At 43.2% G+C, this 20,562-nt stretch overlaps 1 protein-coding gene across 1 annotated transcript in view; it reads right to left on the reverse strand.

Moving 5' to 3' along the window:
* Positions 1 to 1,042: 1,042 nt before the first annotated feature.
* Positions 1,043 to 20,562, reverse strand: part of foxo1a (forkhead box O1 a) — a 25,062-nt gene continuing 5,542 nt past the window's right edge. The window contains exons 2-3 of the mRNA XM_031863563.1: positions 5,826 to 6,017; positions 1,043 to 5,316 (exon numbers count right to left, since the gene is read on the reverse strand). Of these exons, the coding sequence (XP_031719423.1) occupies positions 4,129 to 5,316; positions 5,826 to 6,017 (1,380 nt within the window). The 3' untranslated portion in view covers positions 1,043 to 4,128. The remainder of the gene's footprint in view (positions 5,317 to 5,825; positions 6,018 to 20,562) is intronic.

Raw genomic sequence — 20,562 nt, forward strand, 5'->3', positions numbered from 1 at the left:
GGGGAGACTGTGCAGTTTGCTGTCTGGGGTGACTGGGTTCAGTGGTAGGGGGTGCATCGTGTGGAATGTGGCTGTAAGAAAAAGCCAGGAGGAATCATTGTAGAAATGGGAAGAAATGAGATGCCAGAACTGGGAGTACAGCACACAAGTAGATCATTTTTTTTTTCTTTTATAAAACAAGCCTCTGTGCATGCCTTGAACCTCCTGTTCTAGGATCTGTTATCCTCCTGTGACAATGCTTACTTTACTGTTAGTTCCAGTGTGGACGCTGCATGAAAGACAATACTCTTTGATTGTCAGGCAAAAGGTCGATGGCTGACAATGTATATAGCTTTTGGCTTTTTGACTTGTTCGTTTTTTTTTCTATTCCGAACATAACCAATGTTGCATTATATCAAAATCCTACTAGACTTTGATAATAACCCTCTGCACCTTTAAATAGACGTCTTGTCAAGTACTGTAGGTGTTGTAACACTCATGAGTCACTTTGACCTGGAAATGTCACTTGGCTCGTTAGTTGGGATGGAAATGTGACCTTAGGCCATACAACCTCAGACAATCATCTGCCGTAAAGCCGCTCTCCAGTTTAGATATTACAACACTCAGTGCTAAAGAAGAGAAATGGTATACCAGTGAATCAGGTTCTTACTGCTCTGGAGGCAGGAATCAGTAGTAGTAGTAGTGGCTGATGTTATGACAGAGCTCTTGCTAGTAGCTATAGATTTTGAAAAAAAATCGTAATTTTTGCATAGATGTATTGCGCGTTTGTTTTTGATATTCAAAAATCTAACCTTGCTTATTTTTATTCTGAAATGTAATTTATTTGGTTCCACCAACTTGATGTTTTAGACAACCAAGTAGATTGCTTCTATGCCACAAAATAATGTAAGCTCAATAGCCCACTTACTAGCTTTCCACCGCATCTCCCAGCCTTCTTCAGCACACATGGTGACAGATCATGTCTCTTGATCATGTTTGTACCAAACCCAAAACTTCTGCATGCAATATCTTTGTTATTGTTGAATGACAAATCTGACACATCTTTAACACAGAAGAACATTTATTCAGGTCTTAATACATTAATATTGAACAAGTTACATATTTGTATTGATTGCAAATCACACAGCAAAATTCCAATTTATTCCTGTATATAAATTCAATGTAACAGATTTTTTATTTTAAAATATGTAATGGAAACTCTTCCTCTTGTTGCGAGGAGCACTTTTTCATAATATGTAAGTAAAAGTGCAATATCTTTCTACTCATAAAATTACAAAAATTGGTCCAGAAACTGCATTCTGAGCAGGACTTCTCCGACAGACTAAATATTGTGTTTTCCATTTTAAAAATTCAATATATCTTAACATTGTTTTTTCAGTAATTTGCTTTTCGATGCTCTTTTCTAAAAACTGTAGCTAAATACAAGAAATACAACATTGTCAGTTAACAAAAGCTTAGCATATTAAATCACTGCATCATACTATTTTCTAAATAAACTTCATTTTTATCCCATATAACTATCTGGAACATAGAGTTTTGACAACAACAACACCATAATATCTCACAGCGCTATGTTACAATAAAATATCTCTGTCATAAGTTCAAAGAAAAGGAAAATAGCAACATAAAATTAAGGAATACAATGCATAGATTCAATCATTTAAAAATGTAGAGATATAATTTACTTAGTATAGCTCTTTTACTTTTAGAGTGAATCCTGTGTGACACTGACGACATGGATTCATTACAGTTTATCCTGACTTAAGTGACCGGCACAAATATATCTCATTCTGAACATATCACATGATAAAAATGCTAAATATATCACTTTGACTTCAAAAGGCAAATTTGGCTATAGTACACGATGGTATATTTGGGTAAGAAAAGGCAACACCTGGCACCAAAGCCAAACAGCAGCTTCTTTAATAACGGCCTTTTGAAATGTTAAGAATTTCATTTAACTCTTCTTAAACCTGCCCCGCTCCCTGGATTTATTAAAAAAAACGACATCTGCTGTGTCAGATCATGTGCCATTAGTGATCTGGAGAATGCAAGTTTTCATTTCCACCAAACACCCAAACTAATTAAAAAGCATTCCCCCCTGGTTGAAGGGGAACTCATTAGTAGTAGGACAACCTGCATACTCAGAGCCCTTTACAACACATGATCAGACTCACGCTGATATATGTGGTTTCTGGATAAATAATGCAAAAAACATTAAGGTAGAATAGGCAGTTTACGTTCGCTATCTCTAAACCACCCGGTCTTTCAGCCACCGAACCAGTCGACTTCATCAGAAGCAGTCGTGTTCACAGACACCATCTTCACAAAGGTAACCACAAACCTGTACACTATTTGTTGACTCGGCGTAATAATTCACTGGCAGGCCGACAAGCTCATTGTTAGTACAGCGATAAGTGGGAAAAGCGAGACTGCAAATGCAAATATACATGCTAGATAAAATACTTAACACTTAGTGGCGCTTTTCAGGGGCAAATTAAAATAGACTTGTTATTAAGAAGATGATCGGAGCTATAAATTCACATGTTAAACCTTATGTTATCGAATATTTGACTTGGAGATGGGTAGAGGTAGAAGGGGCAGAGCGAATGTGGAGTCTCATTAAAAGCAGAATAAAGCCGATGCTATCGATAGCGTCAGACGGCTCTTTTTTGACAAAAAGTTGTCGTACTGTACTAAGTTTAATCGGTCACACTAACCGTTAGAGACAAAGGTTAGTTCTGAAACTATACAGGGGGACAGGCTGCTTAAATACTCACAGTGTCTTTAATGACAATCCCAGGCGACTCGGCCTTGATGTGAAAACAACAGCAGCACAGAACATCTTTTATCCACCAACCTGCCTTGACCTCTGAACATTCACAATGCTGCGAAGCTTTCAGGAAACCCTAACAACAATCTACAGTCACTCGTTTCTTCTTGACTTCTACAAAAAAAAAGTGAAAGCAGGGAACTGGAAATAAAGAATTCACTGTACTTTTTCTTCAAGACTGTTGGATTTGAGTATCTTCTGGACCGTAGACATTTACAACATAAAACCCTTCAAGCCTGCAGTCGATATCTACTTTGTTAGGCACAATAAATAGGCCCCTGTGGTGTTAAGGTTCAGAGTGACGAATGACTCAGAACAATTCTGATGTCTTGAGTGCAGGTTATGCACTAGAATAAATCTATATTAACCACAAATAATTTAGGTCTCAAATATATACTAAATCCAGTAAACATCTACTACATCATTTTAATATACATTCTTAATGTATGTACAAGAAATCAGAAAGTGTGTTACCATTTTACAGCCCGATTGAGAAGAATTCCTAAAGCACAGATCTGTCCACTCGACGTGTGTTTCAAAAGATTCTGATCCAGTTTTCAACGCGGGCTCACTTCTGCTGCCTCGACTTTTGCTTCCGCTCTGTAAACACTATTTACACTCTTAGAAAATACACTAAGAGGCCTGATTTGACAAACTGTATGATGACGCTATGTACATTCAGGCAATAACAAAAATGAGTTATTATGTAACATGATCCGAGGATCCCTTGAGAAGTCTCTCACTTTACATCGTGTCAGTCCACAAACCCATGAGCGGATTACCTTCATAATTCTTCCGTAGTGGTAATCAATTATCACCACACTGTACATACAAAAAGCTTGATTGTGGACACACAGTAAACATCACGGTTTGAGTTGGTGCACCTCTACAGATCGTGCCGCTGCTGCTGATGATGAGATGTAGTTGGCAGTGTCACTTGCAAAAAAAGAAATCGCTGCAACCTTGATGAGTAAACCAGAGAGGTGTGTTTCAGTTTGGCTCTTATGTTAAGGCAAATTGTTTGGCACTTAGTTTGTACAAATTATTTGATATTTCAAAGATAATTATGATATCATCTCCAGCAGTTCAAGGGCTCTAATGGAGATGCGTCCTCAGCTGATCACGACCAGTCTCAGTCTGCTGAAGTGATAAGTATTTTTGAAACAGAAATGTTGATGGATGGGACATGGACTGCAGGTGAAGTTGGGTTGAGGATTAAACATCCTAAGATACACTTTTTGTGTGTGTCTCAAATGAGTTCCGATTGTTGCCAAACAGCAAAAGCACTACAGTTTCTACCCTGACACCCAGCTGTGCGTAGTGGTCTTCACTCCGTGGGAAAAACCTTGTTGGGTCACCATTGGCTCAAAGTTGAAGTCCAGGGAGTCCCCGTCCATCAGGGTGTCGTGAAGGACCGTCTCCATGTCAAACTCAAACTTCTCGATGGACATGTCGTCCAGGTCGCTGGGCAGCTTCTCCGGGTGCAAGGGCTGTGGCAGGCCTGGTCGGCCGTATCCGTTGGTGTTGAGAGGGCAGAAGCCACCGGGCATGCCTCCTGCACTGAGGTGGCTGGAGAGGCCATAAGGCATCTGCATATGGCTTTTGGCTGCGGGCAAACGCGTGGGACCCCCACTGTGGCTCAGGGACATGAGCAAGCGGGCATTCATGGCCGGTGACGTGACCGGGGCTTGGCTGTGCACACTGCGGGGGTGAGTGTGAGCAAGACCATGCGGGTGACCGTTCCCTCCACCCATGAGTTTGGCTGCATGCTGGCTGCTGCTGTACGGCGGCAGCATGCAGCCTCCACTGGACTGAGACACCACGGTGTCCACAGACGGCATGAGCTCACTGTGCTGGTCTGTATCTGACGTCAGCAGCTCCTTCAGAAGACCCGCAGGGCAGCTGTACTGGCCCATACTGGGCCCGAAGCTGGGCTTGCTCTCTGGCAGTGTCTGCAGCGGCATGGACGACAGGGTGTTCATCCCCGCTTGGCCGTACACACACTTGCGGTACTCCTGCTGAGGCTGCGCGGACATGCTGGGGGAGCTGTAAGCGGGGTACCCAGGGCTCGGCTGCATCATCGGAGAGGGAGAGGACTGGGAGGAGCCAGGGGTCGTCGCCCCTCCTCCAACCTGAGAGTTGTTGGGCGAGAGCAAGTTCAGGTTGTCCAAAAGGTTCTCCATGACATTCTCAGAGCCGTGTCGCAGAGAGCCTGTCATCTCTGTGAGACTGGGCAGGGTGGCTGTCATCTTGGCCCCGGGGGCTCCCGGGTAGCCCATATGCACGTCTGCCTCTCCGAGGTCGTCCTCGGGCATGAAGGGCGAGAGACGACCGCTCAGAGTGCTGGCGTTGGAGCTGGTCCGAGGCCTGAAGCTGTTCCATGCATCAAAGTCGTCGTTGCTGTGGGAGTTGGGGCTGCCAGGCCACTTGGAGTAGGAGCCTGGGCTGTCTGCGCCTCCGTCAGGGCCGCCTTGCAGAGACAGCTGTGGGGAGACAAAGAGACTCTCAGTGTACTGTATGTGCCAGAGACAGTCAGTGCAACATATGTTTTGGGCAGATACCATTGGCAATACGACAAAGGGATGTTATTAAAGAAAAGATTATATAGTATAGTATATAGTAGTATAAGTATTCTCGCTAAATACCGTATCAATAAAGTCATAATATCTTGAGAATAGCTTTTCAAGGGATGTTTACAGACATGACGACTTTAAGAAACAATAAGAAACGAGGTTAGAAGTGTGAATATGACCTAATTTATTCTTAGTTAACTTTCCTTTAACTCTACTAAGATAATAAATCCAGAGCATTGTATTTAACTGTAATGTAGCCATTAAGGACCAAGGACGGACCAATTTAGGGTTAGAATATTACCAAAATCTCTTTGGTCTTTGTCATGACACATTATGATGAAAATCTTGGCACGGTTCAAACATTTGAAGTCAGCGATGTTGGGCCACCAAAGCTTTAGCTGGATTATTTATTTATCTACCTTTTTCTTAGCTGCTCTTCCTCTGCTCTTGGTGAACTTGCTGTTGTTGTCCATGGAGGCTGCCCTGCGTCGCGGGGACTTGCCGCTCTTGCCGCCCTCCGGGTTCAGCATCCACCACGAGCTCTTCCCCGTGCCCTCATTCTGCACGCGAATAAAGCGGCTGTGCAGCGACAGGTTGTGTCGAATGGAGTTCTGGGTGGAGAGGGAGAAAGAGGGAGGCTGGGTGAGAGGCAGACAAACCAGACAGTAGACAACAGATTTGAGTTTGCCCTTTTCTCAGAACACCTCAGATCCGTTTTAGCATACAAGTGCAAATCCATCCGTACAGGTGGTTCTTTTTTAAAAACACACCTGGCTTGACAGCTGACTTACAGAGGAGAAAGTGGAGCTTTTTAAGGTCACTCAACAATCTAATGCCGTGTGCAATTCAAAGACACGCATGTGCACAAACACACACTCACACACACACACACATACACAATAGATGTCAATATGTTTTACTCCATGAGCAATACATCCTGACCAGAACAAGGATTGATCTACACGAGGGCCTTTATTTCCTTCACAAAAACCGAGGGGTTCATTTTAAAACACCGTTATAACAACTCACATTCCACCTGACTATGTGTTTTGTCTGAACCAGCACAGAATGAAATGGAGTAAAACCGACACATTAATACCGCGCTCCAACGTTGCTTAGTGACACCCCCAGTGGAAAAACAAATTTTTATGCAGGAAGCCAGTGAAGCAGTATTAAAACACCGCAAACAAGAGCGAGAATATTGGGCAAACGTCTGCTAAGCAAACCACAGACACAGAGACACCATTTCTCTCCTACTTTACTGTACTGGAACACTTCATTTGTTTTTTTTTCCTGTTATGATTTTCAAACGCTTAATCTGTCCAAACTGTTATTGAAGTGACCATTTAACCCTCAGAGGGTAATTTACACTCTTTGGCTCTGGATCGTTGTGCGTCCGGGCCACAATATGAAGTAATGAGCCTTGGCCAGACGTTACTGTGCATGTGTAAAGCTTGTTGTTTTGGAAGGAAGGCTGGAACTCCCGACGCACACACACTCATGCAGAGCTTAGCGTGCATAGTGGTCGAAGTCACCAAGCCTGTTCCTGCTGTGAGTCACTGCTTCACATCTGGTTCACAGTCTGCCCCTCTGCTCTGCCTTCACCTCTGCTTCGCCTCATCTCTACCATCTCAACAATCTCGTCCCACTCCATTGTGGGACGAGATTTTTTTCATTGTTAATTCATTTCTTGACTAAGTATTAAAAGTAGTAAAAAATCTGAAATTCGTGAACAATGCTAGTCACAGTTTTTCATTGCCTCAAAAGATGTCTTGAAGTTGCATGTTTTGTCCAACGTTGTCCAAAAACAAAGCTATTCATTTTATAATGATATAAAACTGAGACACGGAGCAAATGACTTCAAAGATGAAAGAGGTGCTCTGCAGCCATTTAGTGGTACACTTCCATAAAGTTGGTAGACTTGCAAGAGACACATTTCAAAAGATGAATTGAAAGAGAAGAGGCCGTGGGTCAAGCTGGTAAAATGCTGCATTTCCCATAATTCAATTTGATGCCATCTTTTTTTAGTATTTTCTAAAATTTTAGATTCACCAAAGACATTATACAACTGTTTGAGTCGGACTCCTCGTGATATGTAAACTGACCTCCACGAGTGAAATAGCCTCCCTTTAAACAATGAACAGAATTGTCATTTTCAGACAATTGACGGATCAATTATTTGACTAATCTGCTGTATCAAATACTATTATCTTCCATTCCAGCCATAACATCCTCTTTCATTTTCATGTCTCTCATTTTTTTCTGTAAAATCTCCTACTTTTCCTTCTCTCCACCTCTTTTCGCTCCACTCTGGAGGACCTCAGGCGCTTGGGCACATGGGGGCCCGCATGAACACTGGTCCTTCACAAATGAATGAAATTCTGAATCAAATGACCCGGCTGCCTCAGCCAATGGTCTCGAGCTAGTTTGCATGATCGGAGCGGCGATACACATGCACAGTAACGTCTGGCCAAGGCCCTTCCCTGATTAGCCTAACAAATGCTTTTCTCCCCACTCCTCCGCGTGCACATCGCTGGCAAAATGTGAAGAGTAAAGCCTGGTCATGAGCCTCTCCTTTCCATGACCGCTAAGAGCGCTGGTAATTTCAGCTGTGCTGCAACAAGGAATGACTGCAATGTGAGTGCAGACGCCGGGACGTCCTGTTACAGCCCTATATCTTCCTGATGACAGGAAGGAGAAACTCATGGCTAAAGTCTCCACTTCGGAGGCTCTGGTTTTCTATTTTGGCTTACGTCAGAGTCAATACCCTGTGTGCTGTGATTCTGGAGAACATTGAAGAACCAGTTCAAAAGTCTTGATGTTAGAGAGGGAGTACAAGTGAGGGGTCATAAAAACTGCTCTGATGGGAAATACCAGAACTCGGCAGAACTTGGTGTGCCGTGTGGGGAGTGTGGCTGAGGGTGTCTGGTGGGGCCAATGGAAAAGCCTCGTCTACCAATGTGTGTGTGTGTGTGTGTGTGTGTGTGAGAGAGCTCATGGTTTTAGTGCACTGGCAGTACGACAAACAGCAGCGTAGTATGGTTTTGATTCTCTTACTCTCTTCACTGCAGCCAGTGTTGTTGTGGTTTGAAAACGCGATTTGGGATGAAGACACAGACATGAACACACAGTCATACTACACTTAATGTCCCGAACACACACACACACACACACACGGACATTTACAAATTAAAAGCCTGTTTCTTTCGGATTCAGGGACTGTATGTGTCACTGATTTATCTCTGCAGTACACAGGAATCTTAACATTCCAGCTGATCACTGTGTGCAAAGTTCAATCGTAATCAGAGCCAACTTGTTAGTATCTCTTAGGAAACAGTAAAGGCAGGATTCCCAGCCAGGCAGCCATCACAATCAACATTCCTCAGCAAGGTTACAAAACACCATTTCACAGAGCTGAACTCTGATTACCGTCGCACGAGGACGGACCTATCTTGTGTTGTATAAAAATATGACAATAACACCGTCCCATCTCAAAAATAGACGGTGGAGACAGTTTTGGAACAGACATAAAATATTGCATGGAGATGAAGTAGCCTGCAAACTAATATAAATACATAATGTTGCTTGCAATTTATTACATAGTAATGTCAATATAACCCTTTTTGTTGCACTGAGGAATTTAATCATTGGAAAACAGGTAGTAACCTGACGTTATCTCTGAAGGCTAGTTCATGTAGCCAGGGATAATAAAAAAAAGACTTTACTCTGTTCTGCCTGAGCCCACCGCACGGAGCACCACCTCTGTTCTCAGAGTCAACAGAGCGGCGCTGGCAAAACACGAGGAAGTGGCCACATGAAAGAGGACTGTGACAGGAAACAGAGCTGACTTCCTGCCTCACAGGAAACGTGGCGGTCACGAGGCGGAGAAAAAGGCATGGAATGTGAAAGCCACAGCGGCGTGAGCCGAGTGGACAGCACAAATTTAACTTTGGTCCCCCTCCTCTAACTCCCCACCCCCACAGAGTTTATGTTTAGCAACAGGCACTAATCCCTGATGTCACAATATATGAAAAGTAATGTTCACCTTGTCGTGTGACTGCTGAAACTGAATTACATGACTGGATACGTCATGACTCAACCAGTGGCTGCAGTGAGGACGTCTGGGTGGTGTGAGTGCGTGTGTGTGAGAGAATGTGGGGGTAGGCTATTTGAGAAATAGAGAAAGAGGGGTTGTGTGTGTGACAGAGTGAGCGTGCATCAGTAAAGAACACACTGTGCTGGTTTAAACTCCCTCACTGGCAGCACTACTGAAAGGCCACAGTGTTCAGTACATCACCCTCTCCACCTCTCCTTCTCTTTATTCCTCGTCTCCTTTCCTTCTGTTAATCTCCTCTTCTCTCCTTCTCGCCTGGTTTGCTCTCACTTCATTCCTACTCATTTTAATCTCCTCTCTTCTATTCTCTTCTCCTTCTTTGTCCTTTCCTCTCCTTTCATTATCTCGTTTCCTTCCTTCTCTTCTTCCCTCTTCACCTTCTGTCCTTGTCCTTCCAACTCCTACATTTCCTTATCTTGTTTCCTTCCTTGTCCTCTCCTCTCCTCATCCTGTTTCCTTTCTTCTCACCTCATCTCCTCTGTTTCCCTTCCCTTCACCACTCCTCCCCCCTGTCCTCTTCTACTTTCTCCAGCAGACAGACGCAAAGTACCTGCAGAAAAACCTGGAGGCAGTCCGAGGTGCTGCCGCTCTCAGAGCTGCTCAAATGTCAACTCGTCGGCTGAAAAAATCCCCAGATGAGCGAACACCACCTACTTGCAGGGCTGCTTTGAATCAAGTGAAGCCACAAGTGAAACCTCAGCTGCAAAGCCCATACAGCTATAGGTATAAAGCGTCTGCAGCAATGCGCCCTCCTCGCTGACTGAAAGCGAGCAGCAGATACGAGCTCACACGCCAACAGTTCTCTGAGAGGTTTCACTTACATGTACCAGAGATATAGAACCAGTGATAGTGAAAACAAAATGTGGTTTCCCTGCACTATTTCCACTGAACTCATCATAGAAAAGGTGTCCTCCTGAACAGGCCTCTTCACCTTTAGTTACCCACGTTTCAGACTGAACACCAGGTGTGTTCCTGCACTGTAACTAGCTATTTTCTGTGTAATGTCTGCGGGTGTGAAGAGGGTAACCTATAGAGTGTGTAGTGCACCACTTCTAACCACCAAAGTAAGTATCCCTAAAGCTGTAGCTTGGTCATGTCTGGAACCTTGTTCTGAGCCTGGCTGAGTTTGAGCAATGTGGCTGAGAGAGAAAACACGTAAACCCGTTATTAGCCTAACACCAGCTCAGCAGACTGCCCGCTTAACAGCAGCATAAGGGCTGAGCGCACACAGCTCCAGGTGAGCTGGTGACGGGGAACTACCACTCACGGGAATCACAAAGTCATCGAAAGACACACCCGCGGCAGGTTTTTTCCCCATCATGTCAGATATACTTAGTATTCTGTAGTGTCCATTACAACTGATCCCAATAGATTAGGAAATCAGGTGCGCTCGCTAAAGGTGGCGCATTGTGGTGAACTGGCGAGAGGCTGATCAGAGGGAAAACCCCTGCAGCCAGGGAAAGAGCACAACAAACATAAGCAAGAGGTAATAGTTATTTTCAGAGTCAGGTCTTGTTCTTGGCTAAAGATACAGTACCATGAGTCGACCCAACTTCAAATATATTTTCGGAAAGCTTTCTAGACCAACTTACCTAAAACTGCGATAAATCAAATATAATTTGTTTTTTGGGGGGATTTTTGCTTTATTGAATTTCTGACTGGTTGTTTAACTGGGGGATTTTTTTATTTATTACAATGGTCAATAAATACAAGATCAAACAACTTGATTTGCAAGAGTCTGCACCTAAAGTTCCCCTTGCTGAGTTATAGCATATGTGGTCACCGAGGAAATAGTTTGAGCTGGTATAGCTTCAACAGTATTGATCTACTGCCATTTTACTGTTGTTTTATTGAAAATAAAAGGAAACTGTTACAGTCTGATCTTCATATATAATCAGATACACACAAGAAATCTGGCTGTCTCTTTCTCTAACACACACACACACACACACACACACACATGGAAAATAAAGCAATCCACCTTCACATTACCACATTCACAAAGCAATCTGAATAGACTGCGATGACTTCATGTGTTTGCAGTTTGATAAGTTATCATCAGCACCAATATTGAACTGACCAGTGATAATCACTGACCTATTTACTAAAGTCAATACATCAATGATCATAAAAGGCAGTGGAAATAAAAAGCAGAGCACAGGAAATGTAAAGCGCCGGGCCTTTTAAAAAGATTATTTATACCCTCGGTTTCATTAAAACAGTCTGTAGAAAAGGAAATGACTGTTGTCATTAATGTTGCGTAGCAGCGAGCAACACAGCGGCGGCGCCTCGGGTTTATCTGGTTGGGAACGCATAAATGTGTCACTGTTCGCAGTGATATAAAAATAAGTCTGTTTGGCCACAATTTCTGTTTTTAAAAGCAGTCCCAGATTAAAAATGGAATCTGACCCCAGGACATGGTTTGAACCAGAAATAGATCATCTCTGCCCTCGGCCTCCATCCCACCCCCTTCCCAGTCTTCTATTCCTCCCTTGTCCTTTTCACGTGCTCCTCTGGGACATCATGCACGTACACTAATGGCCACCGCTGATCTCACACTCGTGTTGCAGCAAAAAAGGGTCCCTTCTCACCCGCTGACGTCAACTTCCAATTATTCAATTTGGCAAAGAGAGGCGAGAGTGGAGGCCCGGAACACAGAGCGCTCAGTGTCAATCTCCTTAAATTCACTTTAGGGGCAGGCTATGACTTCCAGGAAAGTTCTCCCTTAAAAAGGTTAAAATGGCCATTGTGAGATGCTGAGTAACAAGACCATCATATAGCACAGATGGAAAGGGCAGAAAACACAAGTCATGGAGATGCAAATCTGTCTGCAAATGTATTTACTGACGGCCTCTTGGCCGGATCTCTTTTTCACAATCCTCTGCAAGGAATCTGAGTGGAACCAACCGCCCTCCCCCAAAACACACACACACACACACACACACACACACACACACACACACACACACACACACTCAGCTAAACTTGGAAGCTTGAGCGGATGATGATTGGTTAAGCTTAGGATTGATCGGTCTCACAGAAGCTGCAGACAAATGATAAATAGTCCTTGAGTGGTTCTGTGCATAAGGTGAGAAGCAGCAAAGCCACTGACACTCCAGCATCTTTCACCGCCGTATGATAGTGTGACACGAGTGGCGCAGTAGAGGGGCTATTAGCGAACTTCCTGCTGCATTGTTTCCGCACAGGAAGAGCTGGCCAGTCCTGATACTGATCCCATTGATGCCTCTGGTTTCTATGCAAAACGCTGCAGAATGAGGCCCTGGTTGGTGCAATGCAAGGGACTAGCTGAAGCAAACAGTGGGTTCAAGAGCCAGTACTTCCTAATCAAAACTCTGTAGGCTGACTGGGCAAAACAAGAGGAAAAAGGAAAGAGGGGGCCCTTGTTCAGGTAGGCTTTTCCAGCAGAATCACAATGGCGGATAAAGCTCTTACTGTACATCTTAGAAACACTTCCCCACATATGACTTGCCCCCATTATGGATCTAAACAAACAGAACTTGGTGAGAGAATAATAAATCATCTGCCATGTCCTCTTGTTTGGCCAAGGTCTGACCATTTGGCCAAATTGCTCTGAAAGAAAACTTGGCTGAACGAGTGAGTAAGTAAATCGTATCTTTCAAAACAGTTGATGTTTAAGAAAAGAAGGCAGAACGTTTTGTGTTCTTTGGCTGTAAACCTTAAATCCAATCTGTTCTTTGCGCTTCCCCGTTTCATTACACCAGGTCAATTAGAAAAGGAGATGAAGATGCCAACAGACAATTCTACAGCAATTAACATCTACAAGACTGGTGCAAGAGACAATAATAATATCTAATTCATGTTTGCTAAATTCTAAGTTTCATCTCAGAAAGCTAACAGAAATCAAATATCTTCTTACGTCATGACGATGTCCAAGTAGGCAATTTGAATATTTGCATGTAGCAGCTTAAGGTACTGTTGTTTAAAAAATGACAACTGTGGACTTCATTGTTTCTTACACACAGCGTGGTGATAATTCAATATCAGTTATTGACCTTCGATTTGATCACATCATGTTGTCATTATACAAGTTTCTGTTACAAAGCAAACAACTAAGCAAGCAAAAAAATGAATGAAATGAGTTATTGAAAGTTTAGTTTTAACCCTCAGCTGACACATCAACTGCTTTTATCATCACTAACTCAACTGTCGCTTCAACTCCTTTTAATGCTTACGCTTCAAATGACACTTTTCAGTGCTTCAACTTCAACTATAACTCTCAGAAGTAAAAATATCTTCAAAAAATGTCAACGCGTGACAAGTTTCAAATGTTTGTACTTCACTTCGGTTAGTTGTTATTCAATGCTATAAGAAAAGCAATGTATTTATAGTGTTTAATTGATTATTCACACTGCTCTTATGTCACCTGCAAGGTCCATAAACGTTGGCTGCAAAGAAAGAGGGTGACTGATTGAATTATTCACATTACATTTTGTATCTTCTTTAGACTATTCATAAGCTGCTCATGATAACTGCTGCACATACTTTTCAAATAATGTCCCAGCAGCGTGTTAACGGCAATGGGCAATCCTGACTCAGAATTAGGCAGCACACAGCTCATGTATACGGACAGGGACCGGGTTGTGCTGGCCAAGCTTACCATGCTGAAATATGCACGTGTTGCTATGTGCAACACAATGTGAGCCTGTAAATGCACAGAGTTGTGTCTGTGGAGTGCGGATATTTTTCGCCTCTGGATCAGCGGAGCGGCTGGGCCGGGCTGCTGCTGCCTGCATGCTCCGCCCGGATAAAGATGCAGTGTGTGGACCACTGCTGGGGGCCTGTGTGGCGGCCTGCATCCATAGGTCTGACCCACCACAGGTGAGAGGGAGGGGAGCGTTTATATTTACAAGCCTGTTACCCCAGTGCAACCTGGCAAACACGGGGATATCCCCGAGCTGTTTTTATGGATGGATGTTGATTCCAACAATAACTCTCCGACCGGTTACAGAGTTTCTGTGTTGTTTTATTACTCTGTTGGCGCTGATATAAATAAGTGCACTTCTGCACCGTTTTTATTAGGGGAAAAAACAGTATACCAACCATATTAGTAATGAGTAAAAGTAGTGAAATAAAAGAAAAACGACCACCCACACCGTTTGAATATGGATTGTTTTCTAAAAAAGTGCAGCTCTTTTGTTGAACAGCAAAAATGTCACCGAATTTAAACAAGCATGTTAGAACGTTAAAAAGTGTTAATGAGGGCACATTATCGTCAATTATGTTACCAAATGAGATACTGATAGTCTGAAGTCACAAGCAACCATGATGTTGTTTTTCATAAAAAAAAGGATTTCTTTAAAAATTCTTCTTTGCTTTCTTTCCTTTTGACTCTCCTATTGATACGTCCATGATGCAGTCTGCACGATGGGCTGTGATGCACTTACCTGTAGAACTAGCATGACTCATGCTCTGCCACAAATAACAGTTTTCTGAGAAAAAATTGAAAAAAACTTATAGAGAAACCTTACGAGATGTAGTGCGTCATTACAGTCCTTTGATCAAATTCTTTTTTTCACAAGCTCATTATGAAAAGGAAAAAACAGTGACACAAAATAAATAAATATACAGTATGTGAAGCTCACAGCTTTATTTAACAAGTGTTTTAACAGAAACTGACTTTTTCACGGTTATCTTTAAAAAAATTATCTTTGTGTGTTTGTGCGATGCACAGCACAGTGTTTAACATGAACACATTGCTCTGATTAACACTTGTTGCTATTTCCTTTTTTAATTATCACCAGCGTCCTTGTTATTTGGCCTTGTTGCTATTACACCAACGCCATTCGATGACACACGTTCAACACATGAATAAAATGAGAACAGCAGCATTGTGCTACGATGTGTTTATTTTGCTTGTTGAAAGAAGTCCTCAGTAGTCACAGAAAAAAAAGATGAAAAAGGTGTCGTTATTGTTTCAATTAGGAACTAGTAGATTGAGATGTATGACTACAGAAATGCTGCCCAACATTCAAAATCATATCTTATGAATACTTAAAAAAACCTTATCGTTCATGGTTTGGATCTCACATTTTTCTGAGGGACAGTAGATAGCAAGTGTGACATTAAACCAGGGCACTGAGACCTGGACTTGGCATCCTAGTCAAAGGGGCCATCATCAATCTGGCACCAGTACAGGTCAGGGCAGGAGCCATACATGAGCAAACCAAAGCCTCACTCCAGCATTTACTTCCCTTTTAACTGATGTCAGTACAGTATTTTTTTAGCTGATTATGTCAAATGTGAACCACAATGTCTCAATATGAGAATTTAAAGCAATGATTTAGAGGAACGATAAGCAATCGCACTGATTCATTTCATTTCCCAGCTCTGAGTGAAACAGTGGAAGAGAAGGAAGCGACAGAATCTGGCGTCACACTCAGCGTTGCTTCCTCTGCTCATGACATCACCGCCCTGGTACTGCGTACGTCGCGCTTCTTTCCTAGCACCCACTTCCTGTCAGCCAGGGGCTGCAATTTGCAAATTAGAGGAGGAGGTGGAGGAAGAGAGAAGTAACAGATTACTGAGAAATTTGTGAGATAATTCATGCAATCGCTGCAGACAACTACATGTGCTGATCACTATCACTACGATGTACTATCATAGGTAATAAACAGATATTGGTCACAACAGTAATGGCAAAGGACCAACTGTTTATTCCTGTGTAATATGGAACATTACATTTATCATATCATATAATCATAACCATAATCATAGGATTTAGATTGTTTTTTAACTTGAGAGAGAGAGATAGGGTAACATGGTGAGTTGCATTAGAAATACAATATCGGCTCAACAACAGTATTTCATCTCCAATATTAATGCTGGATGGAAGATGTGTGGGTATATGCACAGATGCAAAAATGGCACCATGGTAGACGATGGCATTTGTTTTCTTCGAATATTTCTCACCTTTTGCGAAGTAAAATTCCAAACGACAGAGTCTTTAAAACAATGAGAACAATGAGACACAAAACCCAGTGTCGTCAACGGATCAGGATTCCTTTTCTCTCTCTAGTCAATGACAGGAGATGGATGATTCATTGAGAGAAAGAAATGAGTCCACGTGTGGCTACATGTCAAATCTGCCTGACTGGCACTGCTGCATTTCCTACACAGGAACCCTTAATGGGAACTAAAGATGCCGCCCTCAAACCGAACAGGATCTCGCAGTACCCCGGGCATACGTAAATCAGGAAAACTACACTTTTGTCTCTCTCGGCCATCAGTCATGGTGACCAAATAAGGACATCCTCATCATTGCTTTGGAAATAGCTTACCGAAATCAATCTTAGACGTGATTTTGTTTTTTTAGTCTATGCGGTATGTGCTAGTAGAAGCTAATGTCAAGTGAAACCGAGCTGCTGGTAACCTCTCCTCAGCCCCGTGAGGTGTTTCTTTTATAAAAACTACGTCATCCAAGAGCCTCGCTATACAACACAGACAATAGTGCCGCATTGTTGCTACACCAATGCAAACCTAAAGTGAACACTCCTGAGGGCGGCTACAAACAAACAAAAGTGGGTAACCTGCTGTCTGACGCACACTCATGACGGCACTTCTGATTAAAAGTGTGCATTTAAATTCCTGCCCATGCCAGCCAGCTACAGAGCCCCTGTGAGCGTTCATGTATGTGAACACAATCACACACGCCTGAATGCCTGTGTGATTGTGTGATAATGCCCGACCAGTCTGACAGGCACCGTGCTTAATCGCCTTAGGGCGGGAATTGCCCAACAATGTGGGTCTGGGTAATGCCTGTGGTTTGGGGCCCTCAGCAGTGAGCGGTCCCGTAAAAAGTGTTGCTCTGCTCACTCCCGGCGTGTCTGCAGCTGGTTCACATGCACACAAAAGCTATGAGAAACTGATAGGACGCCACATTTTTTTCATGGACGAAGAAGCGTTGAGGGCTTTCACTTCTCGTTTGAATGGTGAAATTATCCGAAATCCACACACTGTAAAACACCGCAGAGGTCTTTCAGCTAACCACCACAGGAGAATTTTCCAAATGTTCTGACTGATGAGAAGTTGTGGCGGCAGACAGAGCAACAGCGTATTCGGTGACACACAAACAAGCCGTGCCTGGGCAAACCCTCTGCCAAAACAGACGATCACGTGCTCTCAGCCTGCTACTACCAAACCCGCACTGAGAAAAAGAAAACAATCTGAGTCATCCTACATGACTGTTTACCTGACCACGCTGCTGGATGTCAACTCTTATTTTATACTCCAGAGTAAAGCAGCATGCGTGGGCACCTTTCCTCTGTCCTGTTGAATGAGGCGCTCCGCTCTGCTGCTATCTTTTTCTAAATCACTTATACACTCTGTGCAGTTACTGGACTCCACACTCACTGAATGATCTGTCCTCTGGTCCACAGCCAAAAAAAAAAAGAACTGATAAAACAAAACTCTGGCAGGGCTGCTGCGGGTTTGTGTGATGCCAGTGTCTGGGGTGGGTGGAAACACTGTATACACATGATTTGTTTCATTTCACTGAATGAAAGGGGCACTTTGCTGGGATTTTCCTGGGTCCTTTCCAATGAGATAGGCTGTATAAGTGGGAAGGTACCAGTCGTAGCACCAGCTGCGTCACTAACTTAGGCTGAAAATATCAATTATAGCATCGTTAGCCATTACTCCTCAGCTCAGTAAGCATACAGTCAAGCTCAAATTACACAATGTGTCAAATTCAAATAATAACAACGATGAAGCCTTTTCAACTCAGACAGACATGATCCCCTGTGTGTGGTATGTGTTTCTCACAGCTTCTGTCGTTGCCCGGTGGCTTCCTCCCATGGCATTCCGGACCATCGCTGTTATGGAACAAATTATGAATACTTGTTGCAGTTATGCAACTTTAAAGCTAGAGAACGGCTAGATCCATCAATAAACAAACATGTACACACGCAGACATCAACACCATTCGATATCCCTGCTGCGCCACACTGACCTGCTCTTTCACCTCTTTTTTTAATTTCAGCCTGTTGGGTCATTAATATCCTAAAATGTTTCTTGGTGGAGGAAATGAGAGACAGACAACAACAGGGAGTACTGAAGCCGTGGGCCCGACAGGTAAACAAGTAAACACAGGACAGAAGGACAACATGTGGTTGTGAAATAATCTGCGGGGCTACTGTAGGTTCCACACTGTTGCCTAATCCGATCAGTGTGGATGGGCACAGTTACATCACTTTCAACATCACAGTATTTTCCACTCATCGTCATCACATTTTCATACCACGCTGAGCCAAAAACACCGAACACAGGTGGGTCTACTCATGCTGAACCAATTAGTCAGTTGAACTGTTACTGAATTAGCAGCAACATTTTGATCATTTAAGACCATTCATTGAAAAAATATATATAACAACATTCACTGGTTCTTCTCACTGACAATGAAAATACTCATTATTGCACTCCTCCTATCAAACAGGTAGGATTCATCAATACTCACAGCTGCTTTTTGTGCCAGCATGGTGTACCAGCTATGGTGATTCGGCACATCAAAGCACAAAGTGATACGAAAAGCAAAAGGGGGGCAAAAAAAAAGCCACTGGAAGGAGATACTGGATTGAAATCAGCTGGGGAGAGAAGGAAAGTCAAAATATCACACCACAATAAAAAAAAGATATAAAAGCCCCGTGCAGGAATGTTCCCTGTGTCGGCCTGTCGGCCTGCCATCGTGTCTGTGCATCTGCCAGCAGCAGGGCTTTAATTATGAGGCCCAGGTTATGTGCACACACACACACACGCACACGCGCACACTCACGCACACACACGCACACACACACACACACACACAGGAGGCTAGCGTCCCACATATCTCTAACACAGTGCCTCACAGTTCCGCTGACTAACCAGTGGCACCAGACTTTGGCCTGCGGCTCCCTGATTCCAGTAAATGTCTTGTTATGCAACTCCTAACAAGTGTCACCCAGTCTGAACTTAGAGCGTTCTGGGTCTCTGCTGCTCCCTCTCTTTCTTTCTCTTTATCTTGTAATATTTTTTTTTTCTCTGAAGACAGTAAGCGGTTAGCTTCTTCATGGTTTTACCAAAGGAGGGGGCAGTAACCCTTCACAACATCAAGTGTGCTCTGCTTTTGTGCGGAGGCAGAAAACCAGGAATGGGGAGGCAGGCGGCGCAGGCAGGAAATGGGGAGGAGGGTGAGGAGAGCTCCTCCAGCTCTTTGCCTGAGAAACACAGCTGCCCCTCATGTCTTGGGGCAATGCCAGGGTTGGACTCCTCGACTGCCTCAGGGGGGTGAGAGGGGTGTGTGTGTGTGTGTTGAACCAGTAGAAACAGGAGGACTGCTGTTCCATCCAGCTCCTTGTCCTACTAATACACATTCAGACCCAGAGAAACACGCAGTCTGTGATCGGTGATAAAGTACAACCGGCTTTGTGCTAACTCAGGATTAACATGCTTATTCTAATTCTTAGCTTCTGTATTTCTTTAAGCCATACTGTTATACCGAGGGTTTATGAGGGGACACATTTTAGATAGCACTGTAATTACATGCACCTCTGCATGAACTGTCGGGAAAGTTAAACCATCTCAAATGAAAGCTAATGAAACAAAACGGATACAAAGTGACACAAAGTTAGCAATTCATTTGATTAGATTGGATTAAAAGAGTTAGAGTGACCTTCAATGTGATGTTTACAGTAAGTTAAGGCTGCGCAATATACACCGTAAGACGACAGAAATCTCTGGAAGTTAACACAAGATTTCGTCTGTATTCCCTTATCTATATTTTAAATATTGTTATAGTTGAAGCCTGAGTAACCTCAGCTGAAATGTTGTTGCAGAATGTAAGCTTCACTTTTCTACAGTATTTGTCTCTTGCATTTATTTGCTAATGGCCAGATTGGTTGATTGTCTCTGGAAACATGGCTGGTAATACAAGTAACCAGCTACACTCAATGCAAAGACACACAATATGTTATTGGTGTAAGTGTCAGCCGATAAGTAACACAAAATTGCAGTATAGAAGACTAGGTTTG

The sequence above is a fragment of the Anarrhichthys ocellatus genome, unplaced genomic scaffold, assembly GCF_004355925.1.
Source record: "Anarrhichthys ocellatus isolate YVR2014 unplaced genomic scaffold, GSC_Weel_1.0 scaffold29, whole genome shotgun sequence".
NCBI lineage: Eukaryota > Metazoa > Chordata > Actinopteri > Perciformes > Anarhichadidae > Anarrhichthys > Anarrhichthys ocellatus.